General features: G+C 35.6%; 1 protein-coding gene across 4 annotated transcripts in view; it reads right to left on the bottom strand.

The window, feature by feature from the left end:
* Window positions 1-3,220: 3,220 nt before the first annotated feature.
* Window positions 3,221-17,615, bottom strand: part of LOC135205496 (ITG-like peptide) — a 99,451-nt gene continuing 85,056 nt past the window's right edge. The window contains exons 5-8 of one of the 4 annotated variants that reach the window (XR_010312545.1): window positions 10,949-11,077; window positions 8,946-9,034; window positions 7,423-7,569; window positions 3,221-4,157 (exon numbers count right to left, since the gene is read on the bottom strand). Coding sequence is in view for 2 of the 4 variants with exons in the window: in XM_064236218.1 (XP_064092288.1) it covers window positions 4,083-4,157; window positions 7,513-7,569; window positions 8,946-9,034; window positions 10,949-11,077 (350 nt within the window). In the remaining 2 variants the exon portion in view is untranslated. The remainder of the gene's footprint in view (window positions 4,158-7,422; window positions 7,570-8,945; window positions 9,035-10,948; window positions 11,078-17,615) is intronic. The other 3 variants (XR_010312544.1, XM_064236218.1, XM_064236220.1) reach the window with 3 other exon arrangements.

Below are 17,615 nucleotides of genomic sequence, written 5' to 3'. Positions count from 1 at the left end.
CTTCTGTTTTCCATCTTTCAGTTTCTGCAGTGCTATCTTTCGAAAGTCACCCTCTAATTTGGCATATTTATTGTCTTTATGAGGAGCATAATGTTGTTGTGCATTGAATTTTTTAACCGTTACAATTGCAGTATCACAAAGCAAGCAAGACATTTTGCATGCAGTATTCACTAAAAAATATTGCAGTTCCCATTCTTCATTAAAGATCCTGTTTTCTTCTTTCAAAGTCCGTTTGAACTTTTTTGACATAATTATGGGTCAAAAAGAAATGTATTTATTCTGAAAAGGCATAAAAAAGGTTAATAATGAATTAGGCCAGCCGCACACTGACCCAGACAAAACAATCTTAGAGAAGACATCAATAAATTTGCATCCACAACTATGTTATCTTGTTATTATAACAACAACAATAATAATATAGATTGGTTATATTTTTTCTGTGATTAGTATTATTATGTATCATTCACTAATTGTTGCAGAATCAATATCAAATATCGACGGTTTCCAATCTTGCAAAATGGCAATTGCTAAATTCATGGCCAAGATTCTACGAACATGGTTTCGGACTTCGATTGATTGTGTCTTATCTAAAGACCGTTTCGTCTGGAACAGTGTACAGCCGGTCTAACATATTAGCAAGACTGCGATAACTGAATCTCTAATTTTGTCATAACGATTAAAAGCAAGTCTGTAAAATTAATGCACGCAGTTGCAGATGTAAACTTTCTAATAAGGGTATAACTAACTCACTCTTACAAAACAAGTCTATATGAAGTAAGCCACGACAACACAATTACCGAGTAGTGTACGTAGTTACTCACTCTGGCTTACTCAGACCAGTGACCACAGTGAGGAGGCGGACGAGACAGGAACTCTTCCTGTATCATTCATGAAATAACTCACTCCCACTAGGCTAGTGTAGCGTACAAAAGTTAAGTTAAGTATATCTTAGTTTTACCAGACCACTGAGCTGATTAACAGCTCTCCTAGGGCTGGCCCGAAGGATTAGATATTTTTACGTGGCTAGGAACCAATTGGTTACCTAGCAACGGGACCTACAGCTTATTGTGGGATCCGAACCACACTATATCGAGAATTGAACTTCTATCACCAGAAATAAATTTCTCTGATTCCGCGTTGACCGAGCCGGGAATCGAACCTGTAGCGTACAAGGAAGCATTACCCTTATATACTGTAATTAGTTGCTTTAAGTTTAGATTCACTGGATTTGAAGAAAAATGCTACCAATCTCTTGGAGCGACATCACTATACACAGATAACTTTCCTTTTGTGTGTGTGTGTGCGCGCGCGCGCATAGATTTTAGACTATGTTTCAATGTAAAAAAGATATATATATCATATAGGTTAATAAATATATATATCTATATATATATATATATATATTATATATATATAGCCTATGTACATACGTATATCAAAAGGTCATAGAAGGCCGCAGGTTCCCCATCCCTGGACTAATCCTTTACTTCTCAGCACCTGTAGCCATATTTTGATCAACAGTATAGCTTTGACAAGGCGACATGAAATAGAGATTTCTTTATTTTTATTGACCTGCAAGACTTTTCTGTTGATCTTGATGGGTTTCAGGAATTCGACCAAGACTGACATAAGATCCCGTTAGCTGATCGTAATGAATTACTCTTCTCTCTACAATCATTGCTACTACTCTGTTAAGCCGTTTGTATAATCTGTTGTTGATGGAACAAATTTTGCTACGTTCTTCTTACTTTTCAATTTCCTCCTCCTTCTCGTCATTCTTTTGAACTGGATGAAAATAAAATCTAGCTCGTATAGTTTGTATACATTACAGCTGAAGAAATTGCTCCAAATCTTGGACTGGAGAGACCACAAATTTGATTCAGACAGAATTTGAAACAAAGCCAGTTGTTTAATTTCGACAAATTTCATCACTGTTTCCATTCACAGTTGGGATAAATCAAGATATTTTCCCAATCTTCACCACTGGTTTCATCTCTTCTCCAGCCTCTCTCATTCTTCACTGACTGGTCTGGCTGTCAGTTTTTTTTTTTTTTTTATTATTGCTCTGTTTAGCTAAAGAAGAGAGCTATCACTTTGTCAACAGCCACGTAATAAACATATAAAATTGAAAGAAATGTCACATAGCTATTTCTATAACACAAAACACATTGGGAAAATAATATCATCAGATCAAGTCACATTTATTAAGGTCAGTCAGTTCTATATATTCCATAGTATGTAGTATTATTTGACAAACAAACAATATTTCTCTCAACCCACGTAGAGTACAGCCCATCTACATTAACAGCGCGATACTCCAAGGTGGGTTTGTTTTTTATTCCTCTGGGTAAACGTCATTCTTCTTAAGATTCAGATTTGAAGATTATTTATATGCATTTCTATAATAAAAGCAGCTTAAGGAAATACACACAACTGGTACAGGTAGATTTGTAAAGAGATAACTGTGGTATTGGGGTGGGTACAGGGAAGGGGATAATAGTTCAGAAGTGACAGTAGTTAGTCATAGTCATTAGTATTTAGGTACTGTAGGTCATCCTTAGTATTTGTATTCTTATTCACTTGCAATACAAACAGTCAATACAAACATCACACTAAAACACCATGCCTGCGATAATACTCTTTGTTTTTTTTAATATTTTTTTTTTAAATATTATCCCATTCAAGTTTAAGATTAGATATATTTTTCTTCAATAAAGGTAACAGTGATGATATTTAAGTGTCTTGCGAACAACAGATAAGACTCTCTCATAAGAAGTGAAGTTGTCTACTAGTAGGTAATTCTATCTGTTTGCTTATGAAGATGATTAAGAATTGAATGTAAGTGAAGAGTAAATCAGAATATATGTATCTATATATATATATATATATATCATATATATAATACACATATACATATATTCTGCATATTAGTACAGAGAAAGGAGAGAGCTTTCTAAGAATGTGTATAATGTCATAAGATTAGTTATGTATACATGTATGTATATACCAGAATACACACATATATATGCAATTACAGTACATACATACATGTGTAATATATATATATATATATATCCTTAGGTCTGTGCTCTAAACATGTGACCATCAAAAAGACATAATAATTAAAGAGATGAAAAGTGAAGTGAATTAAGATCCATTCCGTCTGATCCTCAACATCTATTTTCTTCTGAGTTCAATTTAGCTTTTGTTCATTTATTTATTTATTTATTTATATTTTTGTCTTTTTTTTTTTAAATCGAATGAGAATCTGGAATTAAAATGTCCCTGTAACATTTTCTCAATCTCAGAGGTATGGCAATAAGAAACAGGCGCCATACTCGCATGGTCATGAGAGAGAGAGAGAGAGAGAGAGAGAGAGAGAGAGAGAGAGAGAGAGAGAGAGAGAGAGAGAGAGAGTCTGTTAACAACTTCACATTCAAAAGATATTAACTATCTAATGACTAGATACACAACTCTGAAAAATGTCAGAAAGAGGAGGCTTAAAAAGTCCATTCAATTTTCTCATGACCAAGTTTTAGGACAATTCAGGACATCTTTAGGACATTGACGGTTGTCATCAGTTCAGAGTGATTTTCTCCCTCACTTTTATTTTTTTCCCTGTGGAATTCATCTTTTCAATTTTGAAACAAGCGGGCTCAATCAAGGCAGCATGAACAGCTATGCAATCGTAAATTCTTCGTCACATTGAGAAATTGTGAATTTTGATGTGTTGGTGTATGTTTAATAAGTATATACCTGCTTGTTTTTTTTTACAACCTCCAATGCAATAATATTTTTGGAAAGATGACAATTTCAGTCATGTTTATGTCAGTTACTTCATTTCTTAAAGCATTTTATCTCCCAATTTTATGTTTGGTTTCTTTCAGTGCATTTTACAATCTTATTTTTGCTTTCATGCTGCTTTTGAACTCTGACGATGAACGTACGGGAGAACAATTTTTGTATTAACATATTTCACGAAATAAAAATAAGTTTATTTCAGATGAACACTGTCTGTGATGATATGTTTATTAATTTTTTTTTTGGGGGGGGTTAATTTTTGAAGAGATATGATTTTAATCTTAGATGTTCCCGTAAGCTCGCACCTTCCCTGTCAGTCTCTTCTCTCCTTTTGTGTGGTCTACCACGTGCTGAACCTGTACAGGGAGAAATAATAATATAATAATAATAATAATAATAATAATAATAATAATAATAAACAATTAAATAATAATACCCCACGCCCCCACTTCCTTATCACTGCCCAAGATACTGTAGTTCTAATACAATTTTAACAAGTTTCTTTTATCATTAAATAATAATAATAATAATAATAATAATAATAATATAATAATAATAATAATAATAATAAAAACGAGACCATAAACCACATAGTAAGCGAATGTCCGGCGCTTGCAAAGAACCAGTACAAAAAGAGGCATGATTCAGTAGCAAAAGCCCTCCACTGGAGCCTGTGCAAGAAACACCAGCTACCTTGCAGTAATAAGTGGTACGAACACCAACCTGAATGAGTGATAGAAAACGATCAAGCAAAGATCCTCTGGGACTATGGTATCAGAACAGATAGGGGGATACGTGCCAATAAACCAGACGAGACGTTGATTGACAAAATCAAGAAGAAAGTATCACTCATTGATGTCGCAATACCATGGGACACCAGAGTTGAAGAGAAAGAGAGGGAAAAATGGATAAGTATCAAGATCTGAAAATAGAAATAAGAAGGATATGGGATATGCCAGTGAAAATTGTACCCATAATCATAAGAACAATAGGCACGACCCCAAGATCCTTGAAAAGGAATCTAGAAAAACTAGAGGCTGAGGTAGCTCCAGGACTCATGCAGAAGAGTGTGATCCTAGAAACGGCGCACATAGTAAGACAAGTGATGGACTCCTAAGGAGGCAGGATGCAACCCGGAACCCCACACTATAAATACCACCCAGTCGAATTAGAAGACTGATAGAGCAAAAAAAAAAAAAAAAAAAAAAAAAAAAAAAAAAAAAAATAATAATATAGCCCGGAACCCCACACTATAAATACCACACAGTCGAATTGGAGGACTGTGAGAGATCAAAAAAATAATAACAATAATAATAGTTCACATACAATCACTATAACAAGTTTCTCTTGCTACTGAAAGTGAAGAAATAAGAAATGAACAAAGGAATTTATGCACAAGCAAGCACTTGAAACTAAAAGTTTAATCTGGCACAAGATTTAAAATAAAAGCCTCTGTTCGCCCTCCAATAACTACATTTTGCAAAGTTACAAAAATGCCGTCCGCGTACCACAGCATGGAGATCCCCCATGCATATTAAAAAAAAAAAAAGATATGGTATCAAAAGTAATGAATTGTCAACATTCTGAGGCCAGCAAAACAAGCTAAACTACAAACTAATAAGTTAGTACCAAATGAGTTCATTTTACTTTTCATCTAAACCAAATATCTTAGAAAAGTTTGATTGTCCAAGATAGGAATATTTACTCAATTGCCAGAATGTCAAACACTGAGGAAAAATCAAGAAATGACTTAATGATTAAACAACATTCAAGTGGTTTTCAAAGACTATCAATTCAAGAAATATTCTGGGAGTCCATTCCGGTAAACTTTTACTTGCAAGTAAAATGACAAGTACATACATATTACATTTGGTACACAAATGAGATACTGGCTAAGACTTGTTCTTTCCTTAAATTTCTAGAGGTAACTCTTATCATCTACAGCATGCAGGTCAGGAACCGTACAATTTATAATATATATATATATATATTATATATATATATATCTATATATATAAGATATATATAAGTAATATATATCTATATGATATATATATATATATATATATATATATAATATATCTATATCTTTATATATATATATATCTATATATATATATATATATAAACATTCCTGCTAAATAATCATTCTCTGAAATGCTCAAGTGTTTTATCCAAGCAATATCCAACATTTTGAATGTGTTTCAGTTATTAAACTGCCATGATAAAATAAAGGTAATTAGTTACATGCAATGGCATATGCAAATCACAAATTGCTGTCGTGCTGTACAGACATAAAATCATTTACATACCGGGTTTATCTCATGCCATTCCTTCATCATATAATGCTTCAAATTCACTTGTTGGGCACCAATGCATGCAAATTGCTTGCAGAAGTTTGAACACTATAATATTTAAGGCAAGGAGTCATGCAGATTGAATTATCCGAAAGTAAAGTTATATGGAAACAAAATGGAAAGAGACGGAAGCATAAAAAACATGACACACAATAGTTCAAATAGCTACCTATTTTGCAAAATTATGAATTAGGAGCAAAGTGCAAAGTATAAACAAAGTGATATAAAGAAATAACTGTTAAAAGGCATAAGCAGAATTTTGAATTCATTTGAGCCTAGGACCAAGTAAATCCTTTTAAAGCTCTGAAGATTCATCAAAACTACAAATGAGATGAAAATTACACAAAACAATTAAGAGAGAGAAGCAGAAACATTAGTAAAATGAAAAAAAAAAATGGTTAGGAAAGGACTTTTTCAATGCCTTAATATTTTCCAACTCGTGAAACTAAGATTACGAGAAGTAATAAAGGCGAAAGTAATGATACATTCTAATCTCATCACGAAAGAAGCAACATAACAAAAATCCCATACCTGACAAAATAAAAAGTATAACTAATATTTATAAGCTTTCTTCCTATTTTCTGCAGTACAGGTTTTACCGCTGAAAGTAAAATTTGTAAGCAATAACTGTTAGCTACAGGCAAAACATTGCACAGAGAAAAAATAAAAGACAACGAAAGAAAAAATTATAAACTTGAATTTGCAACTTGGTTACAATCTTATATTCACAACATGCATCCTTAACCGTTCAAGTTTCTATATGACTAAACATTATGGTCAGTTTTTGTCATTTTCTCTTTCCCTGCTTTTTGTTTTCTTATTCACTCTGTCTCTCCGATAACTTCTGTTTCATCTATAAGTTTATAAAGTGTTCTGTGATCCAATGTTGTGTCTGCTGTTACCACTTCATTTTCTACTGATGTCGTCTTCACATTCTTGTGGTTATTGTTTTATTCGTTTGTGAGATGCTTGTATTACCTTTGCATTCGTTTCAAGTGTTACTGTCTTAGTTTCTCTGTTATGTTTTTATTTAGATTTCCTGTGACATGCTACTGCTATCTTGCTTACAGTATATTACTTCATAATCTTGTATTATTTATGGAATATACTGTCCAAAAAACAAAAGCAGAGCAAACAGAAAGACTAAAATCTTAGCGAGGGCAGTCCATGGAAGCAAAAGGGACAGGTAAAACTGGTAAATCATCAGCCCAAAGGAAAACTATCAGTCCAGAACAAGCAACCAAAAACACACACCCATACACACTCACAGACTGACGAGAACACACCAACTTTCAGTAGGCTGGGTACATGTGGGAAGGATGACAATTTACTGCTTCCTCTTCTCTGGTTTTACCTGGTCGGTGGCGACGTGTCCGATGCAGATCAGGGGGTCCTTGAAATAGCCACACAGCTGAGGAAGACAGACAGATAAGAGGTGTGAGGCAAGAGAACGTCAGGTCTGCGCTTGGAGGCATAATTCATGTTTATTACTGACTAAAACACCTCAGATCTTTGCTCAGAGGCACAATTCATGTTTATTACTGACTCAAAAACATCAGGTCTTGGCTCTGAGGCACAACTCATGTTTATTACTGACTCAAAAACTTCAGGTCTTTGCTCAGAGGCATAATTAATGTTTATTACTGACTCCTAACCCTCAGGATTTTGCTCAGAGGCACAATTCATGTTTATTACTGACTCAAAAACCTCAAAATTTTCCTCAGAGGCACAACTCATGTTTACTACTGACTCTAAAACCGCAGGTCTCGGCTCGAAGGCACAATGTATCTCTTACTGACTCAAAGGCTGAAAAACCTCAGGTCTTTCCTTAAAGGCAAAAGAATCGTTTAGTACCAATTTATTGTACCTAAAATTGCAAGAGGACATACGGAATGGAATGGTACAGTTTGTTATAACGATGCTTACAATATAGTAACAGATACGAAGGAGGTAGCTTAGTATATACTTTTATTATTGTAACTTTAATAATGATTTCTTGTAAATAAGTATATTATTCACATATTATTAGGTATGAAAACATAAGGAATGGATCGGTGTAATTTCCATACAGATGCTTACAATATAGTAACGGATATGATGGTGGTAGCTAAGTATATAATTTCAACATTTTAACTTTTAATATAATTTCCTACAAATAAATATATTAATCAAATAAAATTTCAGGCGCAATTGACACTTAGATTCTACCTGCATTTACTTTTTGTTTAACGTAATTAAAAGCAATGCAGGATTGTACCAGGAATGGAATATAAAATTTAGGCCGAAGGTCAAGCGCTGGGACCTATGAGGTCATTCAGCGCTGAAAAGCAACTTAAGAGCAAAAAGTTTGAAATGCGTAACAAGGTGAAAATAATTAAAGTGGAGGTTCCATTTACTCTTTTATTAAATGACTCTCTAGTTTTATTTTATAGTTTTGTAGACGACCTTCACATGTGATCTATTGTAAAGAAAGTGTTCTCATAATCAAGATGGAGGTTCACTTTCGTTTCTCTTCAAGAGAAACTTAAACAAATTAACGACAGAGAAACACTACCGAAACAATTCAATATTTTTGTTTTAACTTTTCCAGTAATACGATTGACTGATGGAGCATAAAATCACAAACACACATTTTCGAAAAGAAAATAGTTTTCTGCAATGAATGCGAGGAAAAAGATAAGGACCATCAGAAGAGAGAACCAGGAAAGGAGAAACAAAATTATTGGAATGTTAGATTCGAAGCGTAAGTCACTAATGGAAGATTTGAACAGAAATCAATAATTTTACCGTCTTAGGTATCTGTCGGTGACGTCGTACAACCTGGCAACACAGGCCCCGTCCGATGTCGCATTCCGAGCTGACGCTGCAGGCCTCGTCTGTCAGATGTGACGGATAATTAGTATGGTTTCTCATAACCATTTCCATAAGTGCAAGAAGCAAAAAGAATATACACATACATAGTATATATAAATGTACATACATTATATGTATATATGTATAACTGGATATTGATAATATGGAGCCTGATGAATATACATTAATAAATATAAATGTCACTAAGAAAATTGGAACAGCAGAGTGGTCCTAGGCCTTTCGACTTACTGTCCTTTACTTAGCAGTCAGTCAAAAGGTCTGGCACCACTCCGCTGTTTCACTTTTTGTAGTGACATTTGCCTGTATATGTATATATATATATATATATATATATATTATATATAAAAATATAATATATATATATAATATTATATATATAGATATATATATATACATAAACAAAATTACTGTAGATTTCGCAACACCTTGCTCCGAAATTAGCCTACCTCTATATGCTTAATGCACCTAACCTGACCTAGATCCGAATCAATGACTCTCAAGGCTAAAATACTGAATACAGTAACATACTGTATTCGAGTGGATTAAATTAAATCACTTTCTCCCATTCATCAACGTTAAACAACATGGGTTCGAATCCAGGTCAGATGAAAGCTTCCGTATCACTTATACAGTAATTCCCTGTGGGTGTCAGTTATTCCCAAGGTATACCAAATTTGATGTGAACTGGATATTTGTGGCTTGACATTTGAAAGTATTGAAAATTAAATGTGGAAAATGACCGCCACATAAAGATAGGAATTTAAATGAAAATTGGACGAATATTCAGAGCTCAAAATGATTGCCACTTGAAGACTGAAATGTCAATAAAAAACATCATATAAGCTACACACATAAATATACATATACTAATGAAATAACTATACCAATCCCAATATTAATATTTAACACTTTTCTATCTCTTGGCAGTACAAATATTCGATAGTACATGTGCAATTGATACATATGAATATACAATGCATAGAAAAGTATATAAACTAAAGTAATCAATTGTAAAGGACTTGCAATGATTTATGCATTGATTACAGCAATAATACCAAAAAACTATAACATATTCTGTGTGAGGCTGTTTGTATTGTTATTATTAGCATTATTTTAGTTCCAGTCTCTATTAGACTGGTCGACACCCCTGACTGGCCTTCTTACTCGTGTTCGTTTTAATGTAGTAGAGAAAAAAAAATTTTTTGTGGGAGCAGTACTTATAAAAAATCCACAATTATAACAAATTAACTCTGCAATTTACCAAAAATCTCCAGTTATAGCAAATTTACTGCAGTTTACCAACAATCTCCAATTATAACAAATTTACTGCAGTTTACCAAAAATCCCCAATTATAACAAATTAACTCTGCAATTTACCAAAAATCCACAATTATAACAAATTAACTCTGCAATTTACCAAAAATCTACAATTATAGCAAATTAACTAAGCAATTTACCAAAAAATCCTCAATTATAGGAAATTAACCCTGTAATTTACCAAAAACTCCTAGATTATAACAAATTAACTCTGCATTTTACATGAATAAATCCCTAACAATAAAAAATTAACAGCAAATAACCTAAAAAAAATCGCCAATTATAACAAACTGATTCTGCAATTTTTATCTGTAAAATTCCCAATTATAAAAAATTAACTCTTCAATTTACCTGAACACAAACAAAAGAGCTAAATAACAATGCATATCTCAAACACTACTTTAGTATATTTTCGTTAAACCCTACGACATTCCCTTCAGCAAAACGCAGAAAAAGTTGCTTAACTACTTTAAGCATATTTCTGTTAATTCAATAAAACACAAGAACCAGTCTGCTGAGATGAATATCCAAGGCGCGTTCACAAGAGTCAGACAGCGCGTTCACAAGAGTCAGAGACAGTCGACTCTATTTCTGCTTACTGTAGCGTTTTTTGCCCTGGACTCGGACGCAGGATCCCAGGTCGCAGATGAGTCCAGCCCCGCACTCGAAGTCGCCTCGGCAGTCCGCCCCTTCAGACAGAGCGGATGATGGCATGCACGTCCCGGAGGCTGAGGGAGAGAGGCGAGGAGGAAATTGTCGTTAGATGGTGAGGAATCAAAGAGGAGATTTTCGAAGTGGAAATGACCCACTTTTCATTCATTCTATTCGGTTTGGAGAGAATGGAACGGAAAGGAATATATACTATACATACTCTGTTTTTTTTTCATCTGTCCATCCGCCTGTGGTGGTCGCGCATGGTAACACTGCGTCCCGGGCTTTAAATAGTTAAGCTATGTGTAAGTTTGAGGTAAATAAAAGGATATCTTGGTCTATATTTGCAACTGAAAACCGTTTTAATAATTTACTGTATGCGAATTACAGTCCGGGACGCAGTGTTACCATGCGCAAACACCACAGGCGGATGGACAGATGGAAAAAAACAGAGTATAGTTTACGCCAAAGGCCAAGCGCTATAGTAGATTCACATCAACCGTGCATTTGATGTCTAGGCCAGTCCCTTACGACGCTCCTGATTGGCTGTTGATAAGCCACTCACAGGGCTGGAAACTCTCAGTCTCTCGAGACAGTTCACATAGGCAAGATGTATGTTCCAACTCTCCTGAGGGATACGTCTGTCTGGAACATACATCCTGCCTATGTGGACTCTCTTGAGAGACTGAGAGTTTCCAGCCCTGTGACTGGCTTATCAACAGCCAATCAGGAGCGTCGTAAGGGACTGGCCTAGACATCAAATGCACGGTTGGTGTGAATCTACTATAGGACCTATGAGGTCATTCAGCGCTGAAAGAGAAACTGAGAGTAAAAAGGTTTCAAAGATGTAACAAGAGGAAAACCTCGAAGTTGCACCATGGGAAAATGGTTAGAAGAGGGTGGTAAGTAAGATGGAATAAAGAGAATGTGAAGGGATGTCCAGTAAAAGGAATGGATTACAGTTAGGAGCTGAAGGGACGTTACAAAGAACCTTAAGTAATGCCCACAGCGCACAGCGTGAGGTGCTCTAGTCGGGCTAGTAAGAAATCGTGGTAAAAAAATGTGCGAAAATTTACAAAAGATTTGACCTCTTTTGCGAAGATTCTCTTTATGTTTCAGAAAATTCAGGTTTCGAGTATGGGAAAATATTTAATATCTACATCTTCAACAGCAGCTATTGCTAAACTGCATCTATATTTTCAGAACTCATTTTCTATACTGTGCATTTCAACAAATTTCAACCAACGTTCCTTGTTATTCATTTTATTATAAAAAGTTTTCTGAACTTATTTTCCCAGTAATTCATTCCAGCAATTTTCAACTTCATTCATTCCAGTAAATTTCAACTTCATTCATTCCAGCAAATTACAACTTCATTCATTCCAGCAAATTTCAACTCACGTGTTAGTGACTTATTCTGATAATATTCACTTTGTAATGAATTTCAGAGGGTTTCTAATAAATTCCAAAAGGTTTCTAACGAATTTCGACAGGTTTCTAATGAATTCCAAAAGGTTTCTAACGAATTCCAGCAGTTTTCAATATGTTATAATCTACATAATAACGGTATTGCAGTACAACAAATCACCTTTAAACGTCACTAGTACTTTATTTTTATATGAGACCAATTCATACAAGATGTCTCGTTTTCCTTGATATAAAAACACGGGGAAACAGGCGACTTAAAAATCCACTTGGAATACCAGAACCTACCAGGCCCACAGGTTGAAATGAAAGAATCTTCGATGTACCTACCAGGGGAGATCAAACGCTTTCTTTTTTACTGATTTCTTCGAAGCGCTTCGAAAATAAAGTCAAATGCAATATTCCCATACTTATTCTCTAATAAAAAAATATCTCTTTACTTTGCCCATTGTGATCCATTACAAAATTAAGATCACTGGCATCTGTAAAACTTAAAATGATTGCAGTTGTTTAACAAGTAAAAGAAAATGGAATGTATTATGAAAACAATTTTCGCCATATTTCTTCTTTAATAAAACATATCTCTATAGAAAGTTCCCTTGACGAAATTTTTCGGACCTTGAATCGATTGGTGGCACGTTTATGTTCGAGTGTCCCTCTCTCTCTCTCTCTCTCTCTCTCTCTCTCCACACACAGAAAATATCTCGATAAGGCACGGAAGCACGAGAGAGAACCTCCTTCTCGTGACGTCACTGGCTGCAAATAGAATTCTCGACCTTCGTTATTCAACACGTCGATAGTTTTTTCCGCCTCTCTCTCTCTCTCTCTCTCTCTCTCTCTCTCTCTCTCTCTCTCTCTCTCTCTGTGACTTCCGCCTGGACTCAAACACTGTGTTTTATTTAGTCTCACCAAGCCTTGGGGGAGTGGTGAGAAATAAACTTATCTGTGGATTCCCGTTTGGCGCGAAAACATCTTGCAATTCGCTGGTTTTTAAAATCAGATATAAACATTTACAATTCTACTGCAACTGAAGAAAACACCCTGAAATTAGCAGGTTTTTATAAAAAAAAAACTGAAAAAACATCATAATTCTACTGCAACTGGCGAACACAGCTTGCAATTCACTGGTTTTTGTAAAAAAACCCAAACAATTTGCAGTTAATACAATTGCAATTCTATCTGGTGTACATTGGTTACAGTTAATCGTGTTCAAGCATAACTATTAACAAGAAAACAAAAAGGACAAACGGTAGGTAAATAGAAAGTATTAAAACCTATTTGAAAAAAAAAGTTAGGATATTCCTGATAAAATCAGACCCAGTCCCGAGGAGAAGACGGTCAGAGCGAAAATGCGATGATTCTACATGAATGTGAAGCCATTCATTTTTGTAACATATCTTGAATGACACGAAGGGCAGGATTTCCGAAAAATACTTCATAATATGACTTCAGTGCTCAGTGTTCTGTACTTTGAGACTACACTGATCTTCGGCGCTTTACTCAAAAGGCATTACGTAATCTGAGTATAACCACACAATAGAGTAGATCAGATTACAGATTTTAGGCCAAAGTTCAAATACAAGGACCTATGAGGTCTTTCTGCGTTGAAACGGAAATTGAGAGTACAAAGGTTAGAAAGGTGTAACAGGAGGAAAATTTCGCGGTTGCACGATCAATCAGCTGTTTGAGAGGTTGAGGAAAGTAGGATGGAAGAAAGACAGAGAATATGAACGGTAAAAGGAATGAAAGGGGTTGCTGCTAGGGGCCGAAGGGACGCTGCAAAGAACCTTAAGTAACGCCTACAGTTCACCGCATGCGGTACGATGACGGGAGTATAATAGTTCACCATACAGGTTCTACAAACATACTCTGACCAAGGATAAGCTTCGAAAGCTAAACATAGAAGATGCACTTTATACTAACCAGTATTTAAACTTAGGTTTGGAAAGTGGCTTCCGAAATCATGACGCCATTGCGTGAGACTGAAAAGTTTACTGAGAATTCACCAGTTCGCCAAGAGATGGTGGAGATCACGTACAGATTTCTTCAGCATATTTTCAATCGTGCTTGATTCCTCTTTATTGTAATATGCTGACCAAAGGTTCCCTTTTCTTTCCACCCTTCTACTTCATTCAACTCTCGAGCCTTCCTCATCAATTTGAACCATGGAGATAACAAGGCATTTGCAGTCTTAGTAACCGAATAACCGTTAGAGGGCCTCATATTTTGGAGGTGCTTGTACATATACTACGTTTCTACCTCTTACCTTAATGTAAGTGAAAGGAATTGTCCCTCATATGGGAAGCAAGTTCTAGCTTGGCCAGATCCAAGAGGTGGCATTTAAAAAATAAAAATCTAAATTCTGTTCTATAACTCTTATTTCACCTATGTAAGAAGTGTTTAAATTTCCCGTGAAATCTCATATGCTCTCTGCAATTCCCTTCCTGATCTCCACCACAGCCTCTGAAATGCCTCATATAGTTGTGACCTTCAGTCCTATGCATTTAGCAGGTGGTCATTATAGGGAACTTTGAGGCATCTGTAGTGTCCTTGACATACCTGAGGCTTCCTCCTCAAGTGTTTGTAATAAGGTCGTACTTCACTTTCGATTTCCTGTTTCCCAAGGGACCGCTAACAACGTAGCGAGTTCAGCTGCTGAGTTCGCTTCTTTTCTCAGTTTAGACTGTGCCTTGTTTCTTCTTTACTTTTTCCTTATTGATTTAAGTTAAGTTTGTTGATTCTTCTCTTAAGGTTTCCTTAGTCAGCGTTATTCCAGACTGTAGGATATCAAGAATTCTTGATGATTATATTTCCCACCTTAATTACCGTCCTTGGTAACACTGAAGTTACCCAAATTCCAAAATGTGGACTATACAGCAAATCAAGAAGGTGAAAACTGTAAAGAAACCTTATTTCAATTTTTTTTTTTTTTTTTTTTCTCAATTAGGACACATTCACCCATACTTGCTGAGACTAAAGTTACCCAAATTCCTCAGTGCAGACTATACAGGAAATCAATTTTCAGTTAGGACACATTCGGCCAAACTTGCAGCCGTGCTAATTCTGAAAGGTTTATATATCTCTGCTTTCGGTGTTACTCTACACTGACCTTTACATTTTATATATAGCCTGACATTTGTGGGTCACTATCATAAAGTCTCTTATTTTTCCCAGTGGGTAGTCAATTCTTGCGTCCCTCTCTTCCTTGCAGTGACCAAAGAGGACGTTTATTTCCAGATCTGATACTTGGTTTTGGTGTCGTCCCACAATGGTCCCGCAGGCGTTGTCAAAGAGTCACTTTCAGTCTCACTTTGTCCTCCACTTTTGTCCCTTAATCTCTGGTATTCGGTTCACTTCTTCTGTGTTCTCAGAGCCTTATTTAAGCGGTGTGTCTGTTAACATAAAAGGGCTAACATATTTTACAAGATGTACACACATTTCAGTTATGTTTGCACTTTTAGAAAGGAAAATATAAATTACTTTAGAAGATACAGTTAAAGAAACCAAGTTTACACACATATAATATAGAGATACATACATTCATACATACATACACACATATAAAATGTATGTATAAATATATAATATTATATATTTATATATATCTAAATATTAAAGATATCTCCCAAAAACCCACACACACACCCCCGCAGAACGTTGAAGCCATCAAGACAAAAGGAAAACGATTTACAGAATTCCCAGCCGACGCCTTTATTTACAAAGGGAATAAGAACATGCTCCAATAAGTGCAGTTTTAAAATCTCGCACTTTTGAAATGCCCTCGGCTGGAAGAAAAAAATATGTGGCAAAAATGATAATCCTTACAGCGACTGCAAACAGAGGAGAGAGAGAGAGAGAGAGAGAGAGAGAGAGAGAGAGAGAGAGAGAGAGAGAGAGAGAGAATCCTATGTTTACCACATTCATGTGTGATGACTCAAAAGAGGGACATGAAATCTTCGACTAGAATTTTGCAGAGAGAGAGAGAGAGAGAATCTGTTGCTCTGTTTATTGAAGTCGGAGCAGAGAGAGAGAGAGAGGGAGATATATAATTGGTAAACACCGTTACAATAGAGGTCTTCAGCAGAACTGGTCAAAGGGAAGCGCGAGCATAAACGACACACAGCCTTGAATACCAAGTGACCTCAGATCAGGTGAACTTTGGTGACATTTCGTATTTTCACTTATTCAATTTTGCTCTCGAGGTCATGTGGGGCTATTCGTGATGACGTCACGGTTTCGTCTGTGTGCCGGCAACACGATTTGTAATAGGGTAAAAGTTTGTGTGTGTGTTTTTTTTTTTTTATATATATCTGCTGATTTACTTCGATTACTTATGAACTTAAGTGAACCAGTCATCAGTGACAGCACAAACAAACGTAATTAGAAATGGTACACGTTTATGTCTATGGCATTTTCAGCCACAGGGAATCTTAGGCAACGTTTGTGGCCAGTTATTACGTACGTGACTGAGGTAACTTGAGAGTAACTGAACCACTCTTCATAAGCAGCGCAAACAAATGTAATTTGAGCTTATATTTTATTTACTTCTGCAGCATTTTCAGCCGCTGGAAATCTTGACCATTTTGTCCTCATGCTCTCATTTAGAATGAAATGAGAAATTTCCCTCCATCCCAGAGGAGATTTGGCAAAATACCAGGACGACAAATATGACGAAGAGAGCGTTGTTCCTCTCGGAAATTCTGAGATTCCGTCTGGCATTCTTTCACTTCAGAAATAATTTACATAAGAAGACCGGGACCTCTGGAAAAGGATAAATCACGAACTTCCAATACAACTTCGACAGATTATATATATATATTATATATATATCTATATATATATATATATATAGATATATATATTATATATGAGGTGTTTATATGAGGTGTTTATGAGGAAGCCAGTCCTTACGGGTGCCATGTCTTAGGAATGGAATGGAATATAAAATTGAGGCCAAAGGCCCAGCGCTGGGATCCATGAGGTTCAGCGCTGACAGGAAAACTGAGAGTAAGAGGTTTGAAAGGTGTAACAGGAGGAAAACCTCGCTTTTGCACTCTCAAACAATTGTTAGGAGAGGGTGGAAAGTACGAAGGAAGAAAGAGAATATAGACGGTGGTTCAGTAAAAGGAACGAGAGGGGTTGCAGGTAGGGGCCGAAGGAATGCTCGAAAACGGGGACAATTAGTTATAA

The sequence above is a fragment of the Macrobrachium nipponense genome, chromosome 24 (assembly GCF_015104395.2).
Source record: "Macrobrachium nipponense isolate FS-2020 chromosome 24, ASM1510439v2, whole genome shotgun sequence".
Taxonomy (NCBI): domain Eukaryota; kingdom Metazoa; phylum Arthropoda; class Malacostraca; order Decapoda; family Palaemonidae; genus Macrobrachium; species Macrobrachium nipponense.
The sequence above is the reverse complement of the archived record's forward strand: the minus strand, read 5'-3'. Positions and strand labels throughout refer to the sequence as shown.